Here is a 24227-nt window from a genome sequence, read left to right as displayed (position 1 = left end):
ACACAACAACAGATCCTCTCATCATAAGTTCAGCAGATGCATCTTCTTCTTCAGGGATGTAAACAGTAGCATGCTCCACCAGAGTTGAACCTCTATTACAGTCTATAAACAGTCCAACTTAATTTTACAGATTCTAGATGCTGTTCCTACGGGTCGTCGCTATGGGCTTGCAGTGGAAGAAGAGTTACTTTTAGAGCTTCCTGTCATGTGACCGTAACTAGCCTCTATTACGTGGGCCAGATAGGCGTTTCCAATCCCTTTCTGTTCGTTTATCTATGATTTAATGCAACCAAGTATGCTATCATGCTGATATCTTTCAACATCATAATTATATCCAATCTTTTATGGTATTAGCTTTGTATATGGGATACGGGATGCATGTACTGCTACAATATAAATAAATGTATGAAGTTAGGCACTAGCTATAATTATAGCTATTTTACACTTTCTCGGTGCACCAAACCCTCCCACCATAATCAGTTTGTTCCCAGGGAGAACAGCAGCGAGGTATAATGATGGCATACATACTGTGCATGCTTACACAGTATAATTATATGGGGGGATTCGCATCTAAAAGGGTTTTGTAGATGTAATTATTCACTATATAATTATGGTAACTATAGCGTGGTATTTTCAATTTGTGTATACATTTATACTATAATCTTCACTGCTTCCTCATGCTCCAGATAATAAATTGGACGTACATGTAACTGCATGGTCTACTCCTACAGAACTTGTAGAAGGCTCTAGCAAGATCTCAACCCCTATCCCAACCTAATGTTGACTAGCTATAATTGTGTTTATTGTGTTTATTTGTTTTTTTTCACAGATCACTCATTTATTGTCATCAGTGAAATGCAGCAGAGATTTTGTGAATGGTTATACACGTACATGTATACTATCCCAATTAATAGTAACTGCTAATTCCTTTGGGACCTGCATGGGTGCCTGGCTTTTCTTCAGAGGTGGCCGTTAAGAGGGACTCCACTGTAAAATTATGTATACCAGAGTTTCATCTAGGATTAAAAGTTTGGGGGGGGGGGGGAAGGTTTGGGCGCGCCTAAGCAAGCTGCAAAATGTTTGACCACTCCCATGTCTGTTGACCACACACTGTATACGCACATTAGTGACAGTACTAATGTGATGATGTCATTATTCTACAACATTTGGGGGGAAGCTGAGCATTTGGCCCGGGGAGGGGGGGGAAGGTTCACCCCTGCCCCTTCCTAGATAAAACCCTGTATACCGGTTGTGGATCTGGTTTCAAAGAAGTTGCACTCTCTGCTTTTTTTCCTGATACAATAATTGTGTAAAGAGTGCCTCTCCTGAGTCTCCTCATGCAGTGCATGTGTTCTACTCGTGGACAAACTCATAATCACTGACTATATATAGGTATTATTTAGAACACATCTAGCCAAGATTAAGTGTTTTAATGCGTGCCGAGGATGGCCTCGAGGTTAACGTGGTGCTCGAGGCGCAGCCGAGTGCATTACGTAACCGAGAGGCCATCCGAGTGCACCAGCATTAAAACACGTGACTTGGCTAGATGTGTTCTAAAGGATTTAGTGCTGTCACGTGAGCTCTAGCCTCGTGGCAGCTAGATCTAGCTACATTTTAAATCAGTTGCTGGTGGCTAGCTAGCTAGCTAGACGTAAAGCAAGTTTTAATAGGTTTGTAGATCCAGCAACTGATGCAAAGAAGAAGGAGATACGATCTAAAGCTATCTGGACTGACTGGGCATGTTCTCGACTTATTTCTCCTACTGACCAACAGTACAGTCCCGATCCCACTACTGGATATGCCTCCAGTTGATCTGGCTTACTGGATGGGAAATTCTGTGCGCAAACTATATGGCAATGAGTATCTGGTTTGCTCTTTTGGAACACTATGATATTCGAAGCACCTTTGATGAAACGATTATATGGATCTGGCTTAGGTACAGGTACGTACATCTTTGAAGCAAGCTGAGCCTATTTCTCCAGACGAAAAAGTGATGCTATGGTCAAGTCAGCAATTCGGTACACATAAAACAAGTCAAAACAATAACATTCAACTTTCTAATACTTTTCAGCTTTGCTTGTGTACGTATTCAATCTGCTTGTATTATTATTATAATTATGATGACATTCAAATTCAATCTGCTTGTATTATGATTGTTTGATAAAAGTGTGCATTAACAAATCAACTTAAAGCACACTTAAGTGTGGATTAAGTTATTTAATCCATGGTCACCTGACTACTTTCAGATAAGCTGATTGGCTGGAGATCATGTGATCAGCACTAACTATATATAATAATTATAGCCACTGTGTGACTTTATAACGTACAGCAGTGAACCTATATAATTTATACGCTCAAACTATACCCTTTGTCAGTGAAGTGAACTATACTGTTATGATTTGTCTAACGACATTCTTAGGCTATAACACTCAGTCTGATCTGTGTGCTGTTGATAGAACATTTTTACAAGGCTGAAATACAAAAAATAATAATGAATTCAGTATAGCTATATTATATATACAGAGCCTTTCTCCTTTTTAATAAAAGTAGTTTTATGAATGTTCACTGACATGGGGGACTGTAACAGCGGAAATCGGCAACAATCCTTTGAGATTTATTAGGCCATGGCTGGGGGGGGGGTGTTGTCATGTGATTTGGGTGTAAGTATAACTGAGTACAGTATACATATCAAAGGTATAAATAACAGTCGATCTCGGTCAATTTCCGAGCAATTAGCCTATTTGACCGGCAATTTAGCTACTTGCTCGGTCATAGTGTCCTGGCATGCAAAGATTGAAGGCCAAAGGTCATAGTTATGATGCGCATGCGCACTAAAATAATGATCTCATAACAGCCATGTGTCTTTGTGTATTGCACAAGAGGAGGCCTAGATAATTATTTATATAGCTATACGTAGCTGAGTGACAAGACGACTAGGTAAGCTTCTATTTTATTATCTAAGCATTACTTTACCTTCCATAAACCCTCCTTTTTTATAGAGATTACTAAGGACATTGCATGAGTAGTTTAGTGTCCGATCAATATCACCTGATGGCAGAACAAAATGTAGGACAACTTGTCAGGACAATCCAGATGTGTTATTTATACCTCTGCATATGAGTAAGTTTCGCTAAATTGTTAATTCGGTTCCATAATTAAAGTGTATGGTGAAGCCTCCAAATTATTAGGACCATGAAGAGGGAGCTAGATCATTCTTTTACTACGACATGTACATGTACATGTACAACCTCACCTCTCCATAAGCCTTGAAATGAGCTCTTCTTGTGCAAATAGCCCATTTTTTAGTACATCGGTTAATGACAGTGTAGTCTCCACAAGTTTCACAGTTCCCCGGAAACGGTTGGTCAACAGGTGAGAAGTAACAAGCATGACAAAACGTGACTGGACATTCTTCATCGCCACATCGTGACCCATACACACTGCAGGGAGATTGAATTGATGCAATACTACAAAGCACAGGACGGGCAGGCCTTCATCCAGAATAATTGCCAGCGTGCAAAAGCCAAAGTTTGAGAATAATGGGGGGGGGGGGGGGAGGACAAACCGGATATCCATTACATTATATATAGCATGCCATTTTTGTCTGAAGTAGCACATGGCACATTTTCAGGTACTATACTTTACCTGTATTGTGGAACGAGAGCTTTCCAACGATAATTATAACACAAAGATACACATGCATGCCCCTTATTAAAAGTTTGATTTAAGTGATATGACCTGGTGCTAAAACCACGCACTATATAATTGTATATGCATAGACTCACTAGATGCATTGACCGGTGATCGGTGTATGATTAAAACCTACACTGTTATAAGTTTGCTAAATTTGGTATGTCTATTCCTGGACTACTGCATTGGTTATTATCACCTCGGTGCGCATGCACAAGCGAGGTATACGGGAGTGGGTTTGTGTGTGTGTGTGTGTGTGTGTGTGTAGACTGCTACAGCTGCTCAAAGATCAATGAAGTGCAAGTGAGAGTTTCTATAGGCTTCTAGTCATGGATTGAAACTGCAAAATAATGCTTTGTTCTCGAGTTATGCCTAGTTTTGCTTACTTAGAATGCCTTTTTAGAGAGTCTGTAGCTATTGGTAACTGCAAGAGTGAGAAGAGAGCTGCAAGGCTCTGCTGACTTACTTACAGCCTAGACTTGACTTTTGGCATCGATCGTAACCATAGGATATAAGAAGGGAGAGGGATGAGAAACGCTACGTAAATAGCATTGCTGATCCGCGTTTCGGTCAATGTTTTGTTCTTTATTTCCTCCAGCCCATGCTTTTAGCTAGTACTAGGCTATAACTAGCTACTGATCTCCATGTATTAGCAATGGCTAGTGGAACAGCCACAACAAGGTAGCAGCAATATAGTTAGTGAGACCCCTCCAACCAGTAAAAAGCAGCTTGGACAGGCAAATTCTTGAGAGGAGCTCTGTCTGTACCGTTGAGTATTCCAGTACAGTCACAGATATACAGAATTATGGAAATGTAGCAGAGTTCTGTCGTAAAATACTGTGCCTATACGATGAATTACGGCTACAAAGAAGCATGAACAACATGAGCCTCTCGAATTTAATCGCCCTCTGTACATACTTACAGAACAGATAGTTACTCAGAAGAACAGAAAAAGTAGAAGAATAACATCTCTTTTGTTTGGTTGGGAATTTCTGCAGGGTTTGTTGTGGCCAAATGTTGTGTTTTCAATGGGGGTGAGTGCCCCCAAAGCCCTGACAGGTATTACTATACGTGTAATAATCATGTAACTATAGCTATCACTTTCAAAATAATCACCTCAACTGCCTGACCTCCTGACCTCCTAAGTTTAAATTTTGGGACAGTAACACTAAACATTGGTGGAGGGGATAAGGCTATGGGTTATATTCTTCTCACTTGGTACACAGGCTTCTCCTCGTTGCCTTGTTGCTACAGTAGTCCATGTCACAGCGTGGGTAAAGACAACAACTCCTTAGCGATGGACATGGCCCATCCTTGCATTCTGGGTCCAGTCGAAGAATGCAGTGGGTTCCCAGGGAGCACCCACCGTTGGACAGGCCACATGACGGCTCGCAATACGCCTCATTGGTTGGCTCATACACTTCACAGCTGTAGCCGGCTTCACATCTCACTGTACTACAAGGATCTGTAAGTCAAGTGCACGTGAACAATAGATATAGTTGAGACAGACAGGTTCAAATACTGTACTCTACCGAGATTACGCCCACCCCTACTTTTGAGTGAAAGTTCTTGCATAGGCTAATTTGTCTCGAGAATACGCACACCAGGAAGTGACAGTGAGCAGTTGCCAAGAAAAGGTTTTTATTGTGTAAGCTGGTTAGCTGAATATAGCTACATCTGTAGATCCAATACTTACTCCTATTTACAAGTATACACACATGTAAGAGACAGAGACAAGGACACACTTCTCTGAATCTCTATTGAAGACTCTGAAAGTGACAATTAAGGAATGATGCAGAATCTTGACTCTTTATGTATATTGATGTATTCATTGTATTTCAAGAGCTGGCAGGCCTCAGACGCAAGACTCAGAGAGGGCTTAATTTCGAGGCAAAACCACTGCTTTCGAAATTAAACCCAACCCACCTGTAGCTGCTTTGTAGCATGCAATTAGGGTGGGCGTAATTTCGATAGAGTAGGTTACACGTATTATAGCATTGAAATTTAGGGCTAATGAAAGTAATCGGCGCGGGAGGGACAGCTAAACTGGTCACAGGGATATGGCCAAGAAACACTAAATTAAGGCTATCAATTTTATGGGTCGAAGCTGGCTGCAATCCTCACTTGGTTTAGGTGTGGTGACTGCTTCATCAGTGGGAACAGTAACTTCAGGAGTGGGTGTGGTCACAGGGGTACAAACCACCACTAGGGGGCAGGGTGAGGGGGGTCGGTCCAGAGGAGGAGCAGCACAAGGAGTGGCCAACAATTGACACGTCTCGTCCTCTTCACAGCCACCATTGTCTACGGAGCAGGAAGGGTCACAGTATGCCTGACCAGTCTGGAACACTCGACACTGGGCGTGGGACGAACACTCAAAAGACAAGCACGGGTCTGGGGGGGGGGGCGGGTAACAAAATAAAAGGTCATGTATATTTACTACAGAGCAATATAATGTAGGTACATACATTTAATATGAAGTGTTTATAATCATAATTAAGAAAAGCAAATTTGTCACAAAAATTTGGTGAAGCTGGCTGCAATCCTCACTTGGTTTAGGTGTGGTGACTGCTTCAGTGGGAACGGTAACTTCAGGAGTGGGTGTGGTTACAGGGGTACAAACCACCACTAGGGGGCAGGGTGAGGGGGGTTGGTCCAGAGGAGGAGCAGCACAAGGAGTGGCCAACAATTGACACGTCTCGTCCTCTTCACAGCCACCATTGTCTACGGAGCAGGAAGGGTCACAGTATGCCTGACCAGTCTGGAACACTCGACACTGGGCGTGGGACGAACACTCAAAAGACGAGCACGGGTCTGGGGGGGGGGGTGGGTAACAAAATAGAAGGTCATGTATATTTACTACAGAGCAATATAATGTAGGTACATACATTTAGATATGAAGTGTTTATAATCATAATTAAGAGAAAGCAAATTTGTCACAAAATTTGGTACCTGGGGGCTGTGTTGTCATGGCTTCAGTGGGCGTGGTTGGAGCCAGACATTCGACAATGGGTGGACAGGGGGCTCGCACACATTGTACTTGGTTCAAACTGCAGACCTCCTCTTCCTCACATCCGCCATTGTCGACTTCACAAGAGGGAGCACAGAAAGCTTCTCGAGAGAAGATACTGTCAAACACCTCACACTTGGCATGCGATGGACACTCAGAATTCCTACACGGATCTGAAAATTGAAAAAGCAGATTCTACAGCAACTATAGGGTGAGCAAACCAACCCAGCTATAAAAAGAATGTGTCTGGATAATTATATGTAAACAATTTCATGGCTGCATGCATGGCTACATGTATCAAATATTAGAAGAGGAATCTACACATGTACATTGTAGCTGTACGTTGCCTGATAGTAGGTTAAATCTGAACACCAAACATTTGGCAGGGGAAATTTGGTGAGTTGAAACTAGCTTATGCACTATAAGCTCTTTCAGAAAGTTCTCACCTTTGGGGAGACAGTTGACAAAGAAAGGGCAGGGCCTGTCAGGTATGCACGCTGGCGCTACTAGCCGGCACTCCTCCTCCTCACTACACCCGCCATTATCAAGCTCACATGAGGGGTCACAGAACCCTTCTTCAATTCCTCCAAATTTCTCACCAAAAGGAGGAGTGAACACTTTACACTGAGCATTAGCGGAGCACTCAATTGAGCCACATGGATCTGTGGAGGATATAATTTTTAGAGCACACAAATTCTCTACATAACATGTATACAAACAGGTATATTATAACTACGTAACAGGCTGTTAGTACTATAGGTGCAGCCCTCTTACCTTTAGGAGAACACCTCACAGTAGGTGGACAGGGTGCATCAGCAGGGCATATTTGCTCCACCAGAGAACATATCTCCTCCTCAGCACACCCCCCGTTCTCCATGTCACAGGATGGTAGACAGAAGGCAGCGTAGAAGCCGGATGGCGATATAAACTGTATTAAAACCTTTTCGCATGTAGCGTGGGAGGGACAGCTCAACTGGTCACAGGGATCTGTGCGGGCACATTCGAATAAATATCCACATATACTATACACATAATGGAAGATGTTTCAAAGCTATATTTTCTGACCTGGTTCAGGTGTGGTGACTGCTTCAGTGGGCAAGGTCGCTCCAGGAGTAGGTGTAGTCACAGGGGTACAAACCACCACCGGGGGGCAGGGTGAAGGAGGTCGGTCCAGAGGGGGAGCAGCACAAGGTGTGGCCAACAATTGACACGTCTCGTCCTCCTCACAGCCACCATTGTCCACAGAGCAGGAAGGGTCACAGTATGCCTGACCAGTCTGGAACACTCGACACTGAGTGTGGGACGGGCACTCAAAAGATGAGCACGGGTCTTTGGGGGGAGGGGGGGTCAAAATAGAAAGGTCATGTAGAATTATAGTACATGCATGTACGTACATACAATCACGATAGATAAATATAAGATAACGGTTTTACCCAATTTATCCAAACACTCCACAGGCTCTACATAATTATGGTGTATATACTGTACATGTAGGTCTCTTCTAACAAGCAGGTGCATTCCTCTTTATTACCTTTAGGAGAACACCTCACAGTAGGGGGACAGGGTGCATCAGCAGGGCATAGAATTTGCTCCACCAGAGAACATATTTCCTCCTCAGCACACCCCCCGTTCTCCATGTCACAGGACGGTAGGCAGAAGGCAGTGTAGGAGCCACTGAACGGCACTATAAACTTCTCGCATGTAGCGTGGGAGGGACAGCTCAACTGGTCACAGGGATCTGTGCGGGACACGCTCGAATAAATACCCACATAGAGCTTATACAGTACATGTACATGTAGGTATAATTATTAACTGTACACAATGAAAGAGGAGGCTATAATTTCTGACCTGGTTCAGGTGTGGTGACTGCTTCAGTGGGCAAGGTCACTTCAGGAGTGGGTGTGGTTACAGGGGTACAAACCACCACCAGGGGGCAGGGTGAAGGGGGTCGGTCCAGAGGGGGAGCAGCACAAGGTGTGGCCAACAATTGACACGTCTCGTCCTCCTCACAGCCACCATTGTCCACAGAGCAGGAAGGGTCACAATATGCCTGACCAGTCTGGAACACTCGACACTGAGCGTGGGACGGGCACTCAAAAGATGAGCACGGGTCTTTGGGGGGAGGGGGGGTCAAAATAGAAAGGTCATGTAGAATTATAGTACATGCATGTACGTACATACAATCACGATAGATAAATATAAGATAACGGTTTTACCCAATTTATCCAAACGCTCCACAGGCTCTACATAATTATGGTGTATATACTGTACATGTAGGTCTCTTCTAACAAGCAGGTGCATTCCTCTTTATTACCTTTAGGAGAACACCTCACAGTAGGCGGACAGGGTGCATCAGCAGGGCATAGAATTTGCTCCACCAGAGAACATATTTCCTCCTCAGCACACCCCCCGTTCTCCATGTCACAGGACGGTAGGCAGAAGGCAGTGTAGGAGCCACTGAACGGCACTATAAACTTCTCGCATGTAGCGTGGGAGGGACAGCTCAACTGGTCACAGGGATCTGTGCGGGACACGCTCAAATAAATACCCACATAGAGCTTTACAGTACACGTACATGTAGGTATAATTATTAACTGTACACAATGAAAGAGGAGGCTATAATTTCTGCCAGATGTGCCACAATCGACAATAGATGGACTACATGGGCGATGCCAAACCCATTCAGCTGCAATTTGTTATCAAGAGGAAAAGTGCCATCTCCAATGGTAACTACACACTACTATCAGACGATAATCTTAAGAGTTAGAGTGTACAGACCAACCCATTTCTCTTGACTTTACTGACCTAGTGCAGGGATGGTGGTGACTGCTTCAGTGGGCAAGGTCACTTCAGGAGAGGGTGTAGTCACAGGGGTACAAACCACCACCAGAGGGCAAGGTGAGGGGGGGCGGTTCAGAGGAGGAGCAGCACAAGGTGTGGCTAACAATTGACATGTCTCGTCCTCCTCACAACCACCGTTGTCCACCGAGCAGGAAGGGTCACAGTATGCCTGACCAGTCTGGAACACTCGACACTGGGCGTGGGACGAACACTCAAAAGATGAGCACGGGTCTTTGGGGAGGGAGGGGGGGTCAAAATATAGGAAGGTCATGTATATTAACTAAGGAGCAATATAATGTACGTACGTACACAACTGTACACGTACAGGTACATGTAGATATAAAGTGCTTAATGTACACATAATCATAAGAGAAAGCTTCAACCAAATATACCACAACAAATTTGGTACCTGGGGTCTGTGTTGTCATGGCTTCAGTGGGCGTGGTTGGAGCCAGACATTCGACAACGGGTGGACAGGGGGCTCGCACACATTGTACTTGGTTCAAACTGCAGACCTCCTCTTCCTCACATCCGCCATTGTCGACTTCACAAGAGGGCGCACAGAAAGCTTCTCGAGTGAAGATATTGTCAAACACCTCACACTTGGCATGGGATGGACACTCAGAATTCCTACACGGATCTGAAAATTGAAAAAGCAGATATTAGAGCAACTATAGGCTCACTGCAAACCAACCCAGCTGTAAAAAGAATTTCTGTATACAATTTCATGGCTGGAGGAATCTAACTACATGACATGTACACGTGGCTGTACGTTTCCTGATACTAGGTTAAATCTGATTACCCCAAAATTTGGCTAGCTCATGTACCTAACTCTTTCAGAAAGTTCTCACCTTTGAGGAGACAGTTGACAAAGAAAGGGCAGGGCCTGTCAGGTATGCACGCTGGCGCTACTAGCCGGCACTCCTCCTCCTCACTACACCCGCCATTATCAAGCTCACATGAGGGGTCACAGAACCCTTCTTCAGTTCCTCGAATTATATCCCCAATAAATGGAGGAGTGAACACTTTACACTGAGCATTAGAGGGGCAATTAATTGAGCCACATGGATCTAGGGGAGATATTAGGGTAGTGATTGGTCACATAATTATCATTTGCCCACCTATGGGGTTTTGTACACGAATCCTCCATCCCAGGTTGAGGTGAATGGCACACTGTAGAGTCAAACAATTACCCAGTCTAGATGACATATTTATGATGTACTGTGTCCACCAATAGCAAGTCTATACCCTTCGTTCTCCGCACACAAAATAGTAATTTGAGCCTATCTAAAACTTGGTCTAAACATGCAGCCTATGCCAAACGAGCTCTCCTAAATCTACAAAATATAATTATATCTTCTAGACAATAATTATAAACTGAAATAATTGTAGTGCTCCCTCAAAATTAGCCTCGAGCACCAGCTCTCACACCTGATAATAGACAATATCTGGAGTGTCTGCGTCAGGGGTCCATATTAGGATAGCTGGCTCCCCATCTCGACAGCTGCACTCCAGGCTCTCTTCATAATCCTGGCGACTCCCACAACTCTCCCTCACCCTGGCAGCCTCGGCACCCTCTGTGCATGCACACAGTCTACCAGCTGTACAGGGAATAATTGATTAAAGGGGATCAAGGCTCCAATTTCCGTTTCAAGTCATACCTGCAGTAACGTTGTCATTTTCATCAAAACCAGCAAACACAGTCTCAGCCTGCACGAAAAAACAACGAATTCCAATATAAAAAACACTACAGTGTACTGGTCATTGTAGCAGAATACAATCACCTTTTTCTCTTCAGGTGTCTTGAACACCCGGCTACCGTGAATGTCATCAGTGATGTAGAGGGGGTGGTAATTGGCAGGGTTAGCAGGGGTATTCCCCGCCTCTACCATGAACGTGTAGGTCTGGCCTCTCTGTACCACCAGCTCGGGCACCAAGGTATCATTGATGTAGTAAGCAATGCCCCAACCCACTTGACCTGTGTGTGCGTGGGAGTGGTACGTACACAGTAGTGTGGGCAGGATTGAGTCTACGAATGTAACCTAATTGACCAAACAGGAAAATAACGAAACAACAAACGCCTTCACAGAACTCCCCTACTGTAATATAATTATGAGCCCTGCACGACAAACTAGAAACTGGATGACTCTAACCTATACACACGCTTCATGGTGGTGGAGTGCAGATAAAGCTACATATATAACTCTTCCTCTACAAGTACATGTATCAGTTGTTTACTGTAGTACTTGAATTAGTAGCCATGCCTACAGAAAACACTAACTGTATCTCCACTCACCAGCAATGGCCTCGTAGCCTCTGTCAGCACCAGAGGGTCCTATGGTAACAGAGAAGGTGGTATTTTCCAGAGCCTCAAACACAGCTGCCTCAAACGATTCACTGCACTGTTGGCACTGGACTTCACGGCGACACTGGTTCTGTGGTGTCCTGCCAAAATGGATGGGCGGGTCAGTCGCTGCATAGAAAAAGAGGTGGTGGTGTGGTATACATAATGTACATAACTCGTACACTGTAGATTGGCTAATCAGATACACTGTAAATATTTCTTATATGGGCCTCAGTGTACATGTGCATGTGTTGTTCACCTGATGCTCTCTTAAAGTGCTGGAAAGCCGTCTCTCCGAGTCCGCCCACCCCCCACACGATGTACTGGTTCTGGTTTCCAGGGTCAACGGGAAGATCGCATGTATCATCTGTACACAAACACAATTACACGTCATAATAATGCATTATGTGAAGACATAGTACACTAAATGTTTTAGTAAGTGTAGTCTACAGTTGAGCAATTAAGAACACTTACAGACAACACAGAAACATACACTACAAACCAAGCAGCCCTACAATGTAAGTCTATACACGTACATCCTAACAAAAAGCTTTGTACTACTATCAACTTCACATAATACAGGCCTGCAATAATTTATGTATCTATTCATTGGTCATTACCTCAAGCGTACAGTAACATGCAGATTGTCTGTTGGTAACCACACTCACTGGTAGAGAAGTTTCGTGTATAGATGACACACTGCTGCCCTCCCTGTCTGGATCCACTCACAGACACAATGTCATTTGAGCAGCTGTCACTGAAATGGTCCTCGTCAGGGCATGCACCGCGACCACCTCGGCACTGCAGGAGTGGGGAAGCAAAATATTGCTAATAAATTGGTCTTCACTTCACTTGTGATTGTTAATGGTGCTGTGCTAGTTAAGCCATAACTTGAGTTTTAATTAAGAAAACACTCCTTGGAAAGTTATCATGTATCACAAATGCACAAAACCTGACAGCTGTTTTGGAATAACAACTTCAATCCCATAATGATCCTCACAGGTTCAGCAGCACACACACATTTATATTGTCCTACCTGAAAGTAGCCGGTGAGGAAGTAGTCGACTGCATGTGGTCCAGTGGTCTCATCAACCCAAGTAATGACAGGGTCTGCCCCAAGCATGAACGTCCGGCTGGTACTGCCACTGAGTCCGAATCCCATGTACTGGTTCAGGCTGTATGGATCAATCGAATAGAATATGATTTAATTTTGTGTCAAGATAACACCAACTGACTTTGGATCGGTACTTAAACAGCCGCAGAGTCTAAAGTCTATCATTTTCTGATCATCTCTGACGGTCCAGGACAGCTGTAGCTGGTCATCAAGGGCAACACAGTTGTCAAACTGACAATCACCAGCCGAACCGACAGACTTCCCATCAGGACATTTGAATGGTATGAGCGTCCCTAACTTAGGCTGGAAAATGAGTATAGGAATGAGAGCTGTCAGGCCGTATATAGTACACGGTAGAGACACCCTAAGAATGTACATGTACGTACACAAGTACAGTAACTGCAACCCCTTTAAGCTTGTACGTGTGAAACTGTGTAGCTACATGTACGTATGTACTCGCCCCTAGGTATCTACCTACCTTTAGTTGGCACTCATCGATTCCTTGTACCTATAATTATAGTAGAGAGAAAATAGTGCTGTAAGTGAAGAGAGAATACCTGCATGTGCACCAACTAACCACCCTCCACACACTTGTAGACTACGTACAGTATATATAATTATAGTACTGACAGTACATCAAATGTATCACCAAGATTACCTTGATCTCCTTAGCTATTTTCATGCCTCACTCACAAATATGTTTTCTCTTGGTATGGGGAAGACTGCAAAAAAGACAGTGAATGGCTCACACCAGATTGTGAGTGTGCCAATGTCACATGCGTCCACGCCCTCAGGTAGGGGGACCAACAAGTCCACGTTCGTGTAGCTACGCCCATTCACAAACCCTCCGTTCTCACTAGTAGGATATAATAGCATTCACATAATAGACACAATGCAGGTTTACTGTACAGTATACACATACATGTAGATACAGATGTACATGTAGTCAACGACGGCACGTGCAATTGTATGTATAGTGTAAAAATGTGTGTGTATATACATGTATGACTCACTCTCCACGGGGTACTGGTATGGTGAAACCTCCTCCGTTCCTGTCTGGCACCTGACCAGGGCTGTAGTAGTAGAGAAGGGCACCTGTGGACAAAACAACGTTAATTGTACAATTAAACCAAGCCAACTGGTACTGACACCAGTCTGTGTCTCAGAGTAACTGTTGAATGCTCTCACCTGGTGCATTGCCGTCGTAGTTGAAGTTTTTGATGAGCAGTGTCTCTGAGTCCAGTACAAAGAGAGTTCCAGAGATACCATGGAACGTATTACCAGGAAATGGTCCAATCTCTACACCTCTTGGGGGTGCTGTGAATGTGGGGGGGGGGGTTTATTGATACGAGCAAACCAACTTACATTATTATTATCTCACCTTCTGTAGTGACAGTTTCAGTTGTAGGGGCTGCAATTGTGAAACGTATAATTATCTCGTACATGGCTAGAGAGTCCTCAACTAACCTTGAGTGGTAATCTCAACTGATGGCGGCTCAGTTGAAGAAACTGGGAGGGAGGGTAAGCAATGGTAAGTTAGCTTACCATAATAACGGCTGCACATGTAGGTCTATAACCAACCTCCTCCTCTTCCCTGTAATAGAGAGCATATGTCAGCAAGTGAAAAAGTAGGTTGGTATTTGAGATGACGACTTAGCATTGTGAATTACATTGTAGTACATGCAGTCCTACCTTGATGACACATTCATCGGGTTCAGCCTTCTCCTGTGAAAATGCAAATTGCAGCTAGTAATCACACAATGCATACTATAGCATAGAAACAGAGCTGAAAATTAACATCAGATCGCCCTGGTTGTGGCCTAAAAGAGATCAAAACATGACTGAAGCAATTACCACTTGGAACCAGAAACTGTACTGCTCATAATTATGGTATACCTACACTCACAAAGAGAGTGCCATGATTAAACGTGATGGCTGTGAAGTAAGCGTTAAACGGTCGACACCAGATGGTCAGCTCTCCAATATCACACGCATTTGTGCCTTGGGGCAATGTAATCACCAACTGATCTCCTGTATAGCGACGTCTTCTAACAAAGCTCCCTTCTGGAGGGCTGCAGATAACACATAAGCCATAAAAATACAAGGGAATAGAATTGTTGGCACACATGTACAGATAGACAGTACCGTATATCTTCTAATTTATCGGACACTTCTAATTACCTCGGACACTCTTTTGGGCAATTTTCGTTGTTCTAATACAACGGACACTCCAGTACTTTAATATTACATTTGTTCTAAATATCCGGACAATACCTTGAAAAGTTGAGTTATCATATAGACGGCAAGTAAGACTTACAGTACTGCAGTTAGATAGCTTTGATTAGCTAGTTTTAGATAGCTAGTGTAACTATTCAGTCGTACCCTGTTCTATTAAACTTAGCTAGCTCACATGCAGCTGCTTGCTTGTTCTAATTATTCCGGACACTTTGCATGCTCTATAAAAATCTGTTCCAATTATACCCGGACAATTTCCAAAATAATTATTTTTTTCTGTCCGATAAATTAGAAGATATACGGTATATAGAAACCCAAGATGTTTAGATAATGATCACACTTATTGACAAGTTTGTGGGAAATCGAGGAATGCAATGTTGTATGAGTTGATGAGTGCTTACTCTCCATCCGGCACGGGAATGATGATCCCTTTATCTCTGCCCCTTTGCTGGCCAGGCTTGAAATAGTATAAGAAGGTAGCTGCAGTGATGTCACCATGGAAATAAAATGCATGCATTGTTTAGAAGTGAATGGCATAGTAATACATGTACAATGTAGCATAGTACTTGTCGTTCCTTACAAACACCACTTGCAGAGCAGTGAGGTTCACTGCATCACACTAATTTTTGTGGGCAAGCTGACATCTATGAAAAATTTTCCCAGGCGTGGTTTATCGGAACAGCATGCAATACAGTGCATGTAATTATAGACACCTATGATGTAATGAAGCAAACGAAATTTTTTACTCACAAAAATCATCGCTACAAGTTAAAACAAATCGTTTACCCAACTGATAAAAAAACCTCGTTATAATTGAACTATACAAACTGGCAATAATAATTAATTGCAAAGACATCTGTTAGCTGTTTATAATTATCAATACACATACACCATCTCCTATAATAATTATAATAATTATAGTGAACTACATACGCGCTCTTTGCTATGGCAATGCAGCCCACCTGGTCCAAGGCCGTCGTAGAAGAAGTTTTGAATGACGAGTGTGTTTGTGTCTCTTAGATACAGCTGACCTCTTACGCCGTGTTGGAAGTTGGGGAGCGTACCAATCAGAATGTCTTCGGCCTGACCTGCATGGTATAGGTACTAGGTAATTAGCAATGCCTTGTTTCAACTATAATAATTATAATTTATATCTATGGTTATCTTCCACTCACCATTAGTTGCTTTCAAGCACAAGGCAAGCAAGACGATGACAGACACACTCCACAACATGCTGTAAGTGTTGTCTATTACTAATACTTATACTGTACTGAATACCAGATAGTTTGCAAGAAATAAAATTTGGATGCATTTTGTAACCCTGCCCTGTACACGCCCACCTATCAGGCCGGATATTGTGGGCCTAAATAGGAAGAGCGCCCTGGAATCGAGGCTAGTACTAGCCTATCAGGCCGGATATTGTGGGTGCTATAATTATAGCAGTGTGCAAACAATCTCTCCTTTTTTTGCCAGACTAAGCTAGTTGGGCGTGGCCCCACCCTGGACACGAACCTACGTTCGCGTCCAGGGTGGGGCCACGCCCAACTAAGACTAAGCATCCACCTCTCTAGATTTTGTACTAGACTAGTAGAGGCCAGGGGTTCTCTGCTTAGAGGTGGATGAGATGCTCCCCAGCTCCTCTTGCTTTTGATTCAGTATGAGATCCTTTTGACCAACACGAGAATTAATAAACAACATCGGTACTTTCACGAAAATCAATCAACTGTTGGCAGTTATTTACACCCGGTATCCATGCAATGAACTACAGGCACTTTTTCGACATAGAAAAAAGAATGCTCTCTGAGCATGCATCTTGTTATAATAGGGTGATAACAATTTTGTGTGAACATGGACAGGTATGTCATTGTGAATAGATAATTATAAATACATGGCCTGGGGAGTGAAACTTTTGAAGCCAAACATTCTTCAGGCAAAGACCTCTTACGTTGAGACAATCGACGTATATATACCGTGAGTGTACCACGGAGACATGGACAATTTGTATACCTTGGAACTGAGAGTAACTAACTCAACTCTGGACTATGACCATGAATCCAATTAGCACATCTAGCTGAAGCGATAAGCGTATGTAGTACAATTAGTCAGTATAGTAACACTCCATGGACAAAAGATAATATTCTGAAAAGGCTGCAATGGAATTCCAAGTAGGTATAACTCAAGGACGAAGCATTATTTTGCAAATCCACAAATTGAAATGTAGGAAAGGTGACTAAATGTAGAAGCTCTTTTGCACTTCATTGGTCCACATTGAGCAGCTATTAGCAGTCTATGCATGCAGACAGACAGACATACTATACCGTATAAATCTCACTTGTGCATGCGAACACCGAGGCATAATGACTAGACAACCATTTTTTTAAAAGTATATGTGAAGTGTCGTGAGAAAAGTTAGTTTTACTTAATACGTAGGTACATATAGGTGTTAAAGTCCAATTCTTTTTGGTGTTCTTCTTGGAGTGCCCACCTCCAGACGACCAGGGGTTAAGATGGCTTGACGTCTGCGCAAGAAAAAAGGGAGTAATAATGCTTATACCACACTTACGTCACCACTAATTGATCTCATTGGTCAACAGCTGTAGGATATATAGAATATCAGCATACAGCCCCAGGCATACACAGTTTTTCAAGTTATTTTTTAGTTTTTTCATTTGTTCAAGAAAGTAAGCAAAGAGAAAAGAGCCATGCTTGACAGTACTAAGACTCAAAGCGACGGCAGAAACATGGAAGGTGCTTAGCCTCGAGACCAGCCGTTTGTTTTCTTTCAGATAACGAACGGCTGGTCTCGAGGCTAGAAGGTGCTCTCCAACAAGATGGCTAAGCTTCCATGGGTCCTGGGCGCGGTTTAGATACATTTTATCGAAGAAGAGCTTGCAACTCCAGTAGGGGACGTCGAATGGTCAACGCTTGGACCAAGGAAGCTCTTGAGCATCTGTAGGAGTCAACATGTTGCTTAACTAGCTCTTTGACGGCTGCAAAATCCGGCATAGTCTTGTTCTTTTTTGCAGTCTGCATCGTGGATTGAATTGTTGCTAGGGGAGGTCCTTTTATAGTGCTGCGGTCACGTGGTATAAGTTAGATATGCCACACCTACTCGGAGGATATGCACCCTATATATCCTCCGCTACCATGGTTACATACCCCTCGGCTCTGCCTCGGAGTAATCACAGTAGTGGAGGATTGGGTGCATATCCTCCTCTTAGGTGTGGTATATCCTATACTTCTTTCGTAGCCTATTTTGAACGAAAATTAACATGTATAGAACAGTGAAAACAATACCTGGGATTTCCCCCCCTGAAAATTAAACAGTTGTGTCGAAGGTGACCCTATAAAGAAAGAGGAGCTTAATCAGTGAAAGGAAAATTTAAACCATGGTACTGACCAGGCGGCAGTAAACGGGAATTGGATTTACCAGAAAGTCTACCAATGGATTTCAGTCCTACATGCTGTATTTAAACCTTTCTTTGAAGCCTGTCCATACCCCATAACACTTTCCTCTTTGAAGTAATTTTCAACTCACGGGATATTCTAATTCAAAACTCACTCACCTTCTTTCTCAAGAATCCTTGCTTTAATAATACTTTGGGATCACCGGGATTAGCATTTACCTATATAATTATAAAAAGGGGGACGAGTAAAATTAATAGCAGTATGAGCAGTTAGTGAAAGATAACAATTAAACACTTACATGTACTGTTGGCATTCTGGACGAGAGGATATCATAATCTAACTCAGAGTCACTCTCACCGTCACTGTTACCAAATAAACCGTTCTTTTCACCGGGAGCAAAACAAACCTAGAGTGAAACAAATAATTGTTATTTCCAGTATAGAGTAGTATAGAAGTTTAGGTGATCAGATAATCCCAAAGGCGTATTGATAAACTTACAAAGATGTAGTCTAGTAAGCATCGTCCGTGTCTGCCACTTCCTTATTGTAAGTTTTGTTATCCTTCAGGTTGATGCATTGCCCTTTGTTGAAGTCTATTCTTACTGGGTGAAAATAACTCTGTTAAAAGGGAGGACACAAAATTCCAGGCATCACAACGAGACGAACAAAAGGACCAGGAAATCAACCAATCCAGTATTGCACTTCCAGTGAAGTACTTGATATTTTGTCTCTCTCCTTTGCATTTGAACTCGAACAGTCTCATACCACCTGATCGGTCTTGCATGGCATGAACAATGTCTCTATGAGTATAAAGATGATATTTGTAATACAAAGGAGTATTGTTTTACAATATACCCAGGCGTGGAACAGGAATACAGGGCACACACACACACCCACCCACACACCTTTCCTCGTTAAAACTAGACCATAATTATTATTATGACATATGTCAACTTGATTTTGACTAACTAATGACTCTTTTCTCCTCCTTTGTTAGTAAAATAAAAAGGCCAAATTGAATAGAGTTTATCCACAGGGTATTACTGGAGTTTGCACTGGAATCTTTGCAACACATGAATAAAAGTGTTATTTTGCAAATCCACGAATTAAAATCCAAGAAAACATGACTAGAAGCCTATAGAAACTCTTACTTGCACTTGATTCATCCTTGAGCAGCTGTAGCAGTCTACACACACACACACATGCGCACCGAGGCATAATTAGAAGCAGATTGAATCAACATGTACCTTCAGAGCCTATAATTTCAAACAATTAAGGCTAACAGCGGCACTGTCTATTGAATGTACGCACCGAACACTCTTTCTTCTCTGGGCATCTTGCTCTTCTTTTGCTGCTTTTATTTCTTGTGATGCAACTGACAGCTCAGCCTTCATCTGAGAGAGCTTCTCTTTGGCTGCTTGTTTCTTAAAATTAATGTGTGTGTACACATCAATTAGGAAATGGGAATAATAAAACAAGTAACAGCTACTGATAATACATGTAGCCATGCAGTGCTTTACGCATGTTACTGCTTATATAAAATAAGCCTTGAATGAGTGTATTAGGGTATACATACAGACGTACATTAACTCAAAAATCGTTAATATATATACTTACCAGTCTTGATCTGTTTGATTCTTTGACACTGAAGAACATTGGCCCCAGCTCAGCCAGCCAGTGGCCATCCACTGCTGTCACACACTGCATGTACTCCTACATGAGGAGATGTTATACTGTATATTAATGAAAGCACCGCCGAGATGTCAAAGCTACATAACATAAAGCTGCCACTAATAGCTTTTATGCAAAACAATTAAATTTTGCTGCATGCAAAAACTCAGAGAGTGGGTAATGATCGACCATGATTGTTGTTAAAACGATCGATGCCAAAAGTTCAAGTCTAAAATTAATGGCTGCCATCAGCAGAGCCTTGCAGCTCTCTTCTCACTCTTGCAGCTACCAATAGCTAGCGTTCTAGTGCAGAGCTAACTACTAAGTAGAGTAGCAACACTCGGTAAACAAGTTTGGCTACGTGCTCTTCTAAAAAGGCTGCAATGGCATTCCAAGTAAGCAAAACTAAGCATAACTCGAGAATGAAGCATTATTTTGCAAATCCACGAATTAAAATCCAAGTAAACATGACTAGAAGCCTATAGAAACTCTTACTTGCACTTGATTCATCCTTGAGCAGCTGTAGCAGTCTACACAGACACACACACAGACACACAAACACACTACCGTATACCTCGCTTGCGCATGCGCACCGAGGCATAATTAAGCTCTTATTACTTTGCAACATTTCCTCTGATACCCTCTTGGCCACGGACGTATGGCAAGCCGTTCGTAACAAAATTAATTGAAGCTAGTGTCACATCGTAAGGTTAAAAGGTCACATCCTAAAGGTTAAAAGGTCACGCCACGCCCCATGTAAGATGTCACATCGTAAGGTTAAAAGGTCACATCCAGCACTTTAAATAGAGCACCCTGAAGTTACAGTGTCTTGCTCAACTTCAAGTTCATTTTCGGGCTCAAGAGCCATACAGAGTGTCTCACTTATGGGGTCCAAGTTTCTGAGTCCATTTTCTAGTCTTTCTATTATATAGTTAACAAAACTTTGATTGGCTGTTCCTATCTGGTTCTGGCAAGAATCAAAAACCTCACCAACCTCTATAAAGAACCTGCTCCAACCAAAGTGTTCCATTTCTAATTAATTATCACTGTGCCAGCTCTAGATCTAGATCTGCGCAGAATTGATGGATGTGACCTTTTAACCTTACGATGTGACATCTTACATGGGGCGTGGCGTGACCTTTTAACCTTTAGGATGTGACCTTTTAACCTTACGATGTGACACTAGCTTCAATTAATTTTGTTACGAACGGCTTGCCATACGGACGTACGTACATAGCTGCCACTCATCGTGGTTGGGTGCATCCGATCATGCCGTAGTTACCTCGTGGAGATATTGTGTGAGCTGTGTGGTCTTACCAGACCCTGTTTCCCCAACGATTATCACCACATTGTTATCGCGAATCACACTCAAGAGCCACACTCAAGAGCCTCTGCTCAAGAGCTGTAGATCTAGATTATTACGGTAAGCAAATGAAACAGTGTTAGGCTAGACAGATAGTTGATGTATATACTGCATACACGTACCAAAACAACATTAATTTTATTTACTGTATAGAGAACACACAAATCTGCAACTCATATTAAATTGGTACAATCAAAAACAAAATAAACTGAACATTCGTACAACTAACAGGCTACACGTTTAGTTTTGTTAACGACACGTCACAAGTTGAGCAATGTCAATGCCTTTGAGCCTCTTCCTGGGATATATACGTATCATACGTTGTTGCTATGTGACGGTAGAGATCGTACTGCTGATCCCTCTCCCTTTTCTTGTACCACATGGCAGAACAACTCTGGAGAAGAGCACCCAGAATACCTAAACCAGCACCGACACAGTATTCACAAATCACACAGTTTTCCGAGTCACGAAAGGCTATATTAAGTATGTAACCAAAAAAGCCGAACAGGAAAAGTGTGAAGAAGACATAACCTGACAGTAGTCCTCTCATGTTGTATGGTGACTGAGCACATACAAACTCAACTGATAGGCACCAACACAGGCTTAACGCACTACTGGATAGAATAGCATACACAAATTGAGACCAAGGGGATATATAACCGTCATATTGGTAAAAAACAACTACAGAAAATATTGAGTTTGCAATGTTGAGGAACATCACCAGAAAAACAAAAACGGTCAGTTGCCTCATAATGCTACCAACGATATGTCTGACCACTGGGTAAACGATGAACTTATACAGCAATACAGTGATCACACTACACCAAAAAGGGTTGTAGGTAAAATTTGAAAATAAGGTATACACACAAGTTGAGTTAGGGAGCTCCCGGAATTCAAGAGGTGTTTCAAAAACATAGAATACCCCATACACGTTCATTGAAGACGTCGTGACCCACATAGGGACGAAAACAACCAACAATCTGCCAAACGTTTTCACATCCTCAACTTGTTCTGTTGTGAATGGACCCCCAAAACGAGACTTTCCAAGATCTAGTCTAGAAGGAATGTTTTCTTCCCAGTACGTAAAAGCACTGCGATTTACTGGAGATGTGTGCTTGGCTGCAAACTTGAGAACTCTGTACACGTTTCTAAAAACCTGCGTTGACTGTGGTTCAATAATAAGCACCTTCTGACCAAATATAAACAGTGTACACAGAAGAATGCACACACAAAGAACAGGAAATAGGCTCAATATTCGCTGGAGATAATGAAAATTAAAGCATGTTGTCACAAGGTAATATAACAAGTCGCCGACCCAGAATCCAAAACTCAATACCACAGCATACCACTTTGAAAACGATGAAATATCAGTTGAAGATGCGTCCGGCATCTGATCCAAGCCTGCTGAAACAATGTAACCAAACAAGCACCTCCACCGGAAAAGAACATTACATTTGAAACTGGAGCAGCTACAATACTAACCACGAAATAAGTACCGCTGTCTTCATGAATTGTTTTCAAGACCAAGATTGTTACACTTGCAACAACAATTCCGAAAAATAAGAGCAATGCTCCAGTTTTGAACACTCTGAAATTACCGAATCGTGAGTCTGCCAGATAACCAGATAGTGGAATGGCAATAACAAGAGTTAAAGTAGGAACTGCATTATCTATCACATTTAAGCTGAGAACTCCCTTGATTTCAAGTCCACTATAGACTTGTTCTTTAAAATCAGTGCTGAACCACAGTGCTGCACTTACGCACCAACTCCACAAGAGAACAAGAGCAGCACCTTTTGAGTAACAACACTTCATTTTAAGTCTACCTATGATGGAGTTAGTGTAACACCATGTATTTATATGTACTTAAATCGTAAGTAAACTGGAATCCCGAGAGTGACTATTGCTATTGTACGAATACGAAGTTTGTTTTTTCAAGTCAGTGTTTTTAATTTCACTGTTACAGTAGCAACGAAAAACAAATCAACGAGTAAACCATGCATGCTTACAAATGAAGCACTTATAAATGTACCTGTCACCCCATCAACTTCACAAAGTGAATGTGACCGGTAACAATACATGTACATGTACATGTACCGTATTCACCCGAATTACCGGGACACAAAAAAATAATTACGGCTTGCAGTGTCCCTTGGAATAGAGCAAGAAAAATTACGTTAAAGTCGAAGTGTCCCTTGTATTAGGGTGTCCCATAGTAATTAGAACGAATATTTCCCCATTTAAGGTACTCGATTCCAGGCCGAGGCTAGCTCTGCAGCTAAAATGTCTTTCGTGCAGTTTAGAAGCTGTGTACGCGGGTTCCATGTCTACAAAGTGGTGTCTTCAACCGTCAGTGACATATTACGGTGCCAGAGAGTATAATCCAGAGAGTTTCTTTAGAGTTTTGAGTCTCTATCGAGCTAACATGCTCTTTTTCGTTCTAATTAGATCGGGACGTCTAAAAATATTTACATTTCCTGTTGTTCCTTAATATAGAGTGAAAAAAATTACGTAAGTCCGAAGTGTCCCTTAGAATAGAGTGTCCCGGTAATTCG

At 42.5% G+C, this 24227-nt stretch overlaps 3 protein-coding genes and 1 long non-coding RNA gene across 11 annotated transcripts in view; 1 reads left to right on the top strand and 3 right to left on the bottom strand.

The window, feature by feature from the left end:
• Positions 1 to 2440: 2440 nt before the first annotated feature.
• Positions 2441 to 16566, bottom strand: LOC135345525 (mucin-2-like). 2 transcript variants are annotated; one of them, XM_064542939.1, is made up of 36 exons: positions 16407 to 16566; positions 16194 to 16319; positions 15633 to 15711; positions 14903 to 15068; positions 14689 to 14721; positions 14578 to 14590; positions 14464 to 14505; positions 14378 to 14407; positions 14185 to 14313; positions 14010 to 14091; positions 13690 to 13852; positions 13475 to 13504; positions 13118 to 13299; positions 12919 to 13057; positions 12551 to 12683; positions 12142 to 12249; positions 11835 to 12011; positions 11323 to 11516; positions 11200 to 11248; positions 10970 to 11139; positions 10660 to 10711; positions 10390 to 10608; positions 9948 to 10178; positions 9503 to 9769; positions 9012 to 9218; positions 8546 to 8809; positions 8229 to 8435; positions 7763 to 8026; positions 7472 to 7684; positions 7144 to 7359; positions 6640 to 6870; positions 6238 to 6501; positions 5815 to 6081; positions 4906 to 5155; positions 3254 to 3440; positions 2441 to 2628 (listed from the first exon to the last, which is right to left on the bottom strand). In XM_064542939.1, the coding sequence occupies exons 1-36, from the start codon at positions 16462 to 16464 to the stop codon at positions 2563 to 2565; spliced, it is 5508 nt and encodes a 1835-aa protein (XP_064399009.1). In that variant the 5' UTR covers positions 16465 to 16566; the 3' UTR covers positions 2441 to 2562. The 2 variants fall into 2 exon arrangements, with proteins under 2 accessions (XP_064399009.1, XP_064399010.1); XM_064542940.1 differs by lacking the exon at positions 2441 to 2628 and adding an exon at positions 2662 to 3048.
• Positions 16567 to 17560: 994 nt separating this feature from the next.
• Positions 17561 to 20371, bottom strand: LOC135345737 (uncharacterized). Its single transcript, XM_064543186.1, has 6 exons — positions 20256 to 20371; positions 19950 to 20062; positions 19138 to 19438; positions 18938 to 19045; positions 18798 to 18857; positions 17561 to 17750 (listed from the first exon to the last, which is right to left on the bottom strand). Exons 1-3 carry the CDS (start codon positions 20343 to 20345, stop codon positions 19195 to 19197), a joined length of 447 nt encoding a protein of 148 aa, XP_064399256.1. The 5' UTR covers positions 20346 to 20371; the 3' UTR covers positions 17561 to 17750; positions 18798 to 18857; positions 18938 to 19045; positions 19138 to 19194.
• LOC135345730 (pre-mRNA-splicing factor ATP-dependent RNA helicase PRP16-like) overlaps positions 20256 to 24227 on the bottom strand; it is a 27322-nt gene continuing 23350 nt past the window's right edge. The window contains exons 24-25 of one of the 7 annotated variants that reach the window (XR_010397854.1): positions 20928 to 21719; positions 20256 to 20351 (exon numbers count right to left, since the gene is read on the bottom strand). The gene's annotated coding sequence lies outside the window, so the exon portion shown is untranslated. Of the gene's footprint in view, positions 21720 to 24227 lie in introns of all 7 variants that reach the window. The other 6 variants (XR_010397857.1, XR_010397855.1, XR_010397856.1 and 3 more) reach the window with 6 other exon arrangements.
• On the top strand, positions 21602 to 23629 carry LOC135345739 (uncharacterized). The gene is made up of 2 exons (XR_010397860.1): positions 21602 to 21732; positions 21826 to 23629. It is a non-coding gene; the product is annotated as an uncharacterized LOC135345739 (long non-coding RNA).

This window comes from Halichondria panicea, chromosome 12 (genome assembly GCF_963675165.1).
Source record: "Halichondria panicea chromosome 12, odHalPani1.1, whole genome shotgun sequence".
Classification (NCBI taxonomy): Eukaryota; Metazoa; Porifera; class Demospongiae; order Suberitida; family Halichondriidae; genus Halichondria; species Halichondria panicea.
The sequence above is the reverse complement of the archived record's forward strand: the minus strand, read 5'-3'. Positions and strand labels throughout refer to the sequence as shown.